Genomic DNA, 8928 nt, shown 5'->3' on the forward strand with positions numbered 1-8928 from the left:
ATTGACAGAATTATCATTGTGCCCATTTTGTCCTTCCTTCTTGCCAATTTGTTCTTGACCCTTTGCCAAAGGTCTCACCAAGCTACTGTTGTCCATTCAGCAAAGTTCCACTCAATTGTTGTTTTCCTCTTGTTAGCTCCCTTAGAAGTTGCATCATCTTTCACTCAGTTGTTGTCCTCCTATTAATCCCTTGGAAGTTGCATATGATAGAAAAAATTTGTCCTTAATTTCTAACATACAGTGTGGAGTTAGGTCATACAATTGGTTGTTGGATAGAGGAGAGATACGATGAATGGAGAGTAGCGTACGGTATGAAGGAGAGAGAGATGTGAGCAAAGGTGGAGGGAGAGTTGAGTTGTACAGGAGAGGGGATATGTGCCAATGAAGCACAAAGGGTATAAGCATACAAAAAGGGAGGTGATGGAGTTCGTAATTGGGGTATGCAATGGAATGTGTTGGAGGAAGAGAGTGGTGGTCATATAGTATATGGAGGAAGAGGGAAACTGGTGGTGACGAGTACAAAGGAAGAAGTATCAAGAGGAAAGTGGTGTGAGGTGGTACCACTAGATGCAAATATTTGCCAAATATAAATATCTGCACTGAACACAAAGATATAACAAATAATCGCCAATAAACGACAATATTATATTCACAAACAAGATGGTGCTCTGATTTGCCAAATCTAAGAAAGTGATTCAAAGAATGCACTGAATAGAATAGGATGAGGATTGAATCCCATCGAAACCGCAAGAGCCAAATAGAGAAGATATTGCACTTCCAAAATGACAAACAACACTTATAACTCCCACAAGAATTCGCAATACCAAAAAAAAAAAAACCAAATCACATCACATGCCTACAAGTTGACCTTATAAAAGGCTTTGGAGAAGCTTCTCGAAGGATTACAAAAAAACGTTGCCACGCCGACAAGCTACAAAAAAATTAAAATAAAGAGTGGGCTTGAGAGATAATACATTAATTGTCGACCATTAAACAAAAATTATAATAGTATTAGGGACATCAAATTCAAAGAATCTTTGAAGCCCCTAAAAGCTCCTCTACAAGCATTTAACCAATCCACAAAGATGACTCCAACTATAACCATGAGTATTTATGCTTAAGAGAGTTACAATTGACTTAAAACCCACTTCACAGACTATGTTCAGTAGACTAGGGAAAATTGTATAATTCATCTCTCAATGCATCTTCTTTAGTGTGGAAGAAGACATAGCCTTTGTGAGTTTCTTCACGAGTTGCCCAAACTTTATAGCAATCATCGAACACCAAAGGGTCAAAATGTGGTCATTTCAAATTGCTGCCCCATACTAGTACTTTTAGCCAAATGTCTCAGTACCCATATAAAAATGTCCTTATAGTGGCGCACAAAAAGGCCAATTACCAATCAAAAAAGATAAAAAATGATCAACTATTGGTTCATGTGTGACCAATTATTGGTACATGAATGATTGTGTTTTAGACTCTTTTCATATTAGTAATTAGGGGGTCATCGTAGCAAAAACATCACGAAATTAAACACCCCATCAATTATTGGTACTCTTCCCCTTACTAAAATTGATAGTGTATCGTGCAGCGAGTTCAAAAGAAAAGGTGCTACTTGTGAGAGCCAAGAACCATGTGGAGTCTAATGTGAGGAGAAAAATGATCACAGATATAACTGAGACATCCAAGAGTCATACCAATCCCAGCGATTCATTAAAGTTGAATTCACAATAGTTACACCACCCTAGGGGACAAGGGGACAAGGGAATGGGGGGACAAGTTTCCAGGATAGGGGGTCAGAGGAGCCTTAATTTGGGGACAACGGGGGGATTGAGGGGATTGTATATATTATACATATGCTACTCAAAATGTTAGTTATGAAAATATTTATTGCAATATTAGATATAAAGATGTATGAACATTGCGTTGAATTGGAACATCAAACATTGAACATAAAAAGGTCAAATCAGCAAATAGTTAACACTAGGACATCCCCCATCCCTGACAGAGGTGGTGGAATCTGGCGGCACCACTGGGGACGGGGGAATGGAGTCCCCAAGTCCCCCATGCATGGGGCAAAAGTGGGGGGTGGGAAGGTTCCATGTTACTATGTCACAAACTTATATTCTCAGTAATTCAGTACACTTTAAGACAAAATCCAGAGAGTTTTGACCCTTAAAAGAGTGTACTCAGTTTATTAAGTTGATGTGGGTACATCATGTGTTATAAATGACCTAAAAATAATGTCAATTGTCCACGAAAAATGTCAGCTACAAAATATATACAAGCTGTTCAAGATTTTTACATTCCATGGACAATGGAGTTTTCCAGATATTATCATTGCCTTCAATGATATAAAAAATGCAATCACAATTTATTATTTTGAACCTGCCAAATTTAAATATAATCTTTATTTAATCGTGATGAATTTGGTTGCCAACGGTTGTTCATATGCCAAATAATTATAGATTATCTATATTTTGCAGGTTGTTGGCGAGGGGGCAACATGGATATGATGAGTTATTTAATTTATGCTCTCACAAGCAAGATTTATGTATTGTTGCGTATCTGGGTTAAGATTTACTAACATGAAAGATAAATGTTCATTTGTAATATTTTTAAGAGAATAGAATAGAACAAATTCTAATATATAATACAGTATACTTCATCCTTCAACACATTTAAAGAGATCACTAGATCCAGAAAAAAACAATTAAATCGAATTTATAAAAGCAAGTTGTATGTATTGATGTGCAACTCAGTTGAGATTTACTTACATATAATACAAACGTCCTTTTGTAATATTTTCAAGAGACCTAACACAATGGACCTAGTGCAATCAGTTAGTATGCTGGAAAACATCACAGGGAAAACAATTCCGGATGGATTTCTTGAGGGTGAATCTCTGAACTTGGATAAAAACATATGTCATCATAATTAATCAAACTATATAAAATTACAATAGAATCATAATCAACTTGCAGTCTTGCAATAAGATGTTATGAGAAGCATTATTTTGTCCAGATACTTTAATGCGTACCATTTTCTAGTGTAACATTTTCAGTAAACCTCTTTGAGTGAGTATTTAGGCCAAAACCAGCAACATAGTAGTATCACATTCACCTCCTGTAATTCAAGTAATTCAAGAAAGAAATACGGCAGAGAAAAGTAAGTGGAGTCCATGACACTAATGAGATGGGAGAGGTTCTGCCATATTATGAACTGCCCTGTAACAAAGAAGACTGCAGAGGGGAAGATTAGACTTTGAATCTCTGTATTTGTATGCATTGTTACATGAAGGCCCTGCACATTTCTCGCGAGCAGGAGGATACCTAACAGTATAGAAGCACAATAGAAACACAGTTAGCTAAAAGTTCAAGCAATAAGTTCTTTGAAATTAAGGAGTCCAAAGAAGGAAGTTTCTAGATACTGTCGCCACTTAAGAAGCAAAGGATCTATATAGAGTAACAAAACACTAACACATATCCTTAAAAAATTCTAGTAGTAAATATTTCAGTTCACTCTATAATCCTGATTATTTATATAATCTGACCATTCAATACTAACCTGTATGGAGCAGAATTGAAAATGCCAAGAAAATCTGAATCTTCAGAAAATGAAACTACCGTTCCCAATGGCCCACTGACCCATCTCACACTATTTGAAGACATTGTATTTGCAGCAGCTCTTTTCTCCTGTGATCACATTTATTATTGTCAGGAACAAGAAAGAAAACACCAAATTCAGTTTTTCCCTAAAACAATTCAAAAGATCCAGCCCACCTGTTGCATTTCATCCCTTTGTCTTCGAAGTTTCTCCTCTCGCTTTTGCTTATATGAGTCTTGGCCCAGTATTCTCTTAATTGCATCTGCCTGCAACATAATTTAAAAGAAGATGAATTAATTAAGACCACATAAAAACATAATTGAGGGGAAAGAGAAGAATGTGACAAAAGTGAAACATTTTTTGTTTTACTTGAATCTCTTGAGCTGCCTTCTCAGCTTGTATCTTCCGCCTCCGTGCTGCATCTGCTTTCTTCAACTGCAATTCAAAGTCTGGAATCTTTTCTTGACGTTCTGCCAAACAATTCTTTACATTTAGGGAAACTCGATAAGGTGATTTGAAATTCTAGCCAATTCCTTTATCCATAGATACAGGATGGCTATGCACATCCACATTTTGTAGTGTAATTCTTTGAACAAAAAGAAAAGCTTCCCGTATATTTCATCTTGTGAAATCTGACTTCAAAATAATCATTCCCAATAATTTTACTAATCGAAAGACAAGACAATGAATGAAGAAAGAACAACACTAAAGCATGAAAACCTCATGAGAATGGGATTATACTTGAGACCAAAATGCTTCAATTTAAAAATATATATATTAATCACATACTTCTCTGACTAGTTTGGGGAAGCCCGTCTGGAAATTCAACCAGGCATTCTCCTACTTCTGCATCAGCTGCTTTGGACATTTGAACAGCCTTCTGACGTGCGGTCAAAGGAACATCTTTTTTAGTCTCAATTGGAGAAGTTGCAATATCTCCTTTCCTCTTTGCATCTTCAAACTCAGACTCTGAATTTTCCGAATCCTCCCCAGTTGATAGACGTGCTTTATCATCATCTTCCTGATACAGTTCTTCTAGACCCTTCTCAGATTTTGACTTCCTCTTCTTCGCATTTGCTGCTTCATAATCTTCATCAACCTCAAGATACTCATCTTCTGGGACATATTTCTTTGGAACCCTGGAGCTTTTTCTTAGTGGCTGTAAGGATGGATCATCACTATGTGTCTCCATCCTCCTGTTACCCATGCCATCATCCAGAGCTTTCCGTCGATTATCTTTCGATTTAAAATCGGAAAGCATGGCAATAGAAGGAATTTTAATAGTGGGTAGAACCTTAGGTGACACTTGTAAGGACTTTTCCATCTTTGGTGGGAAATCATCTTCATCATCTGAATTTTCCTGCAAAAAGCACATCAGAAGCAAATGCCATTCAGATTCACAATTTATATGATAGAGAAGAGTGACTAGCATGCAAATTGTGAATACCTAACACTTGTAACTTACCCAATTATATGGGATCTTGTTTGTTTCACTTGTCAATAGCATTCAGAGACATATATTACGATATTACAAATTACTATATAATTATCATATTATCACAAGGAAAATTATCAACAAAATACATCAAAACATAGATGATAGAAGCTGTATACAAGTGTAAAGGTTGAATGGTCCATTTTAATAACAGAAACAAATGAAAAAAATTCTATTAGTAAAAATGAAATAATACTCAATTTTTCATGTTAGCAGATATCTAACACTTAATTAGGCTTCTGATAGAGATAAACGGGACAATCACTTAAGCAGGACATAGAATAGTGGCAAAAGTTATTCTCAGAAATAGATTAAAAAGTATGCTATGGTTTTCAATATTTCAAAGTATGCCAACAAAGGAACAATGCAGTAATGCATTCTTAGAAGTTGTGAAGATCAAAATACCTATTGTATAATAACAGTTGAAAATATTTTTAGGTCACCGTGAAGTTGGATAAAGTAACATATTTTGTGTTCTCACTAGTAAACAGCAATCATACAAATAACCTTGCACCAATATAACTGGACAACAAACCCAAAAATGGCTTTTAGCATTACTAGTATTTTTAGGGAAATAAACAAAAGAACTGGAGTAGCTAATATTAGCCACTAAAATTCTCCCTGTTGCATCCATTGAACAACCATTATGTCTGGAAATTTTGTTCAGGATAAAATTGAAATGGACATAAATTTACTAAAGAAAAAAGGGGAAGAAAAACAAATCCTACATCATTACATTTGCAAGCAAAAATAGAGTACTCTTTAACAAAAAAATCCTTCAACAAGCACAATGCTGTTAATCAAATATCCAAAAAGAATCCAGAATATCCCCCAAGTAAGCTGGTAGTTCTTAGATCCATATTTCGCTAGTAGAATCAAAATATTTAAGGAAAAAAACACATACAACTACCATTTTGAAATATGACTTGATCAAACTAGTTTTTTATTAATTTAATTCATATTCAGATTGAATTGGATGTACTTGAGTGTCAAATCATCAGCACTTTCATTGCGCAACCCCAACTGCAAATCCTAGGAGACAGATTAGTTGTAGACATTGGGTAAACCATAAACTATCTTATCCAGCTTTACATGGCGAAACTGAATGAACAAATCCAACTTCATGTGTGTAGCCAAGTAAACAAGACTGGAGCCTTGCATTCGAATTCTATGAGACCATATTTTGAGTGTTGAAATGATATGAAATACAACATCTAGCTCTAAGTACATGGCAACTTTAATGGATGCGATCTCTCGTGGAGAATCCACAATTTTTAAATTTCTAAAAATGGCTTCCAAAAACTTTGTTACAGGGAGCTCAAAGGTCTTAATAAGGATGTATCTGAAATTAAAGGATTGACAGTGCAAATGACCTTTTTAAAGGTCGGCTAATTCCTTGTAAGATAACACCATAAAATTAAAATTAAAACTTAATATAAAAATTGTCCATAGCAGACATCATAAATATGTAAGGCCCAGGGTTCAGATCCGTCAAGTCATTACATTTTTCAAATTGATAAAATCCTGCATCAAACATAAACTGGAAGACAAATGAAAACTTGCTATAGCAACTTAAAATCAAAATGCAGAGCACAAAGTTCCAATCGTAGGTGAGATATTAATTCTTCAAATCACTAATACAGTATACCAACTCTACGTCTAGTGTTTTGAGTGGTGGCAAACTTTATGGAAGAGATTCAGTTGGAGAAATTGTAAAATTTTACAACAGGTTTTCCAAAACTAAACAAGAAATTTAACAGTAGATTTGACAGTGTCTCAGAAATTTTCATGTGTTAAAAAATTTCATGCACAATTTAAAGAACCTAATTAACTAATGCTGTTAACTTGTCAAGTGGCACCAAAAAGTGAATGAAAAAACACTATAAACCTCATAAAGTAGAACCGTACAATAGCATGCAGAGCCTTCTGTATTCAAATCCTGGGAAACATGTTAAGCATTGAATTTAGGTAAAATATGGGATCTAACAGTGGCAGGCTGGCACCAGTGCAACTTTAGCAACATAACTGCAGGTGCATTTGAAATTAGAGAATTCACGGTGCCAGTTGAATGTTTGTGCATTGTTTTTAAGCATATAAAATTGTACATCTTTCTAAAGCCTAATCAATTTCTAGCTTTCATTGCAGAAACCTGATTTGAAATCGAGGAGGTGCACAAAGTGGAAATAAATTGTGCATCCTTTTAACGTATAACTAATTGCATTGTTATTAAGCATATAAAATTTGTGCCACTCTTTAAAGCCTAATCAACTACTAGCTTTCATTGCAGAAACCCCATTACAAATCCAGGAAATGTCTAAAGTGGGTAAAATTTGCGGATCCTTTTAAAACCTTACTACTTGTTTGTTTTCATTGCAAAAGCCTAGCTTAACATCCAGGCCTAATGAATTGTTTTTTCGCAGTGCATGAACTTATTTGACATCCACGGCCTCATTATTTGCTTTAATTGCAGAAACCTGGTTTGACATCCCTGGAGATGTCCAACGTAAAATACCGTGATAAGCTATGATGAGCTCATAAGTTTAAACCTTTATCATCAAGATTGTAGAATTGTACACAGCCGTTCCAAATCTACCTTTATCACCAAGATTGTAGAATTGTACACAGCCGTTCCAAATATTTCTTAGAACGTTAAATTCTAGAGAGCCCTTCCACAACTTTCATACAATATAAAATTTCACATAGCGCTTTCAAAACATTCTTATCAGACATCGTTCAGTGCTATGATTCAGTGTAAGAAAAATAAGGCCTATCAAAACTTTATTCCAAAAAATTCAGTGGTTTAATTTTCGGAAGAACACATGTGCTTAACCCCACCAGTTTCTAAAACAAAAATTGGAAACAAGAATCGCCAGTGGCGCGCAAATTATGTATGAAAGTGAATTCGTCCACAATCTTTACTTATTCTTCCAAATTCAAAATTTCACTTTGCGGCCACAGCCAACAGAAAACTTTGGATCCGCAATTAGGGTTAAAACCTCAGATTTGAAAAATAGGATTACCCGCGGGGACAATTCAAATTCTTTCACTTAACTACTCAAACTACTGTAACGTCCTTTCAAAAATTTGAAACAAAAAAACCACACTAATTGGAACGTAAAACATCAGCTCTACAAAAAACAGGGATAAATCATACTGGAAGAATAAGCCTGTGACGGCGCTTGGAAGATTTTAAAGACCCTGATGAGATATTTTGCGGCTTGTGATGGGAAGAATTTGCAGGAACGGCGTTGGCGTTGGCGTTGGCGTTGGCGTTGGCGTTGTTGGGGAAAGTGTGGGACTCTGATCGAGGTCTTCTCGTAGATACGCTTCTGGGCCGCCGTGCGCCCTCCAAATGCAAGCTTTCATTGTTTTCCATTATTTCTCTATTCAATTGCAGGTTTTGGAAAACCCTACTTTTGCTATTATTCGATTCAAGTTATGATTGTCGCTTCTCGAGTTCGAACTCGGCACGACTCGGAAGGTCATATTGCTCTCTGTTCCGTTAGAACTCGGTGACTTGACAGAGAAAGGGTTAAAACGCAGGAAGTGCATTCTTACTGCCACTAACTCTACTTTTAAAATTACGGAGTAAATCTCGATTGTTTCTTATTAGAGGTAAAAAGTAAATCTCGATTGTTGACCTTCTTCAGAGATAACGAGAAGAGGACGTGTGGTGAGGGCTAACTTCGTCAATATGTAGCTGCTACATGGGATGTCGTAATACTTTCATTTTTTTTGAAATGTAAAATGGATATTGAACTACCTACAACTAAGGTTTGAAGGTGTGACTCATCACGCAACTCGTTAAAATAGTGCACTTAGTGAAA

General features: G+C 35.8%; 1 protein-coding gene across 1 annotated transcript; it reads right to left on the minus strand.

Annotated features, from left to right (window-relative positions):
* Window positions 1-2911: 2911 nt before the first annotated feature.
* Window positions 2912-8605, minus strand: LOC149557468 (PAPA-1-like family protein / zinc finger (HIT type) family protein). Its single transcript, XM_089832123.1, has 6 exons — window positions 8256-8605; window positions 4396-4966; window positions 3976-4076; window positions 3783-3872; window positions 3568-3695; window positions 2912-3332 (listed from the first exon to the last, which is right to left on the minus strand). Exons 1-6 carry the CDS (start codon window positions 8475-8477, stop codon window positions 3188-3190), a joined length of 1257 nt encoding a protein of 418 aa, XP_089688249.1. The 5' UTR covers window positions 8478-8605; the 3' UTR covers window positions 2912-3187.
* Between the last annotated feature and the right edge of the window lie 323 nt (window positions 8606-8928).

The sequence above is a fragment of the Cupressus sempervirens genome, chromosome 5 (genome assembly GCF_028749045.1).
Source record: "Cupressus sempervirens isolate cs-2001-9-10 chromosome 5, ASM2874904v1, whole genome shotgun sequence".
In the NCBI taxonomy this organism is placed as follows: domain Eukaryota; kingdom Viridiplantae; phylum Streptophyta; class Pinopsida; order Cupressales; family Cupressaceae; genus Cupressus; species Cupressus sempervirens.

Excerpts from the sequence above, each read along its gene's own strand:
- LOC149557468 (XM_089832123.1), bottom strand. The coding sequence starts at position 8,477 with ATGGAAAACAATGAAAGCTTGCATTTGGAGGGCGCACGGCGGCCCAGA. Across the intron at positions 4,077-4,395 it reads TCCCCAAACTAGTCAGAGAA|AACGTCAAGAAAAGATTCCA; the intron begins GTATGTGATTAA and ends ATTGTTTGGCAG. Across the intron at positions 3,873-3,975 it reads AGGCAGCTCAAGAGATTCAA|GCAGATGCAATTAAGAGAAT; the intron begins GTAAAACAAAAA and ends ATTATGTTGCAG.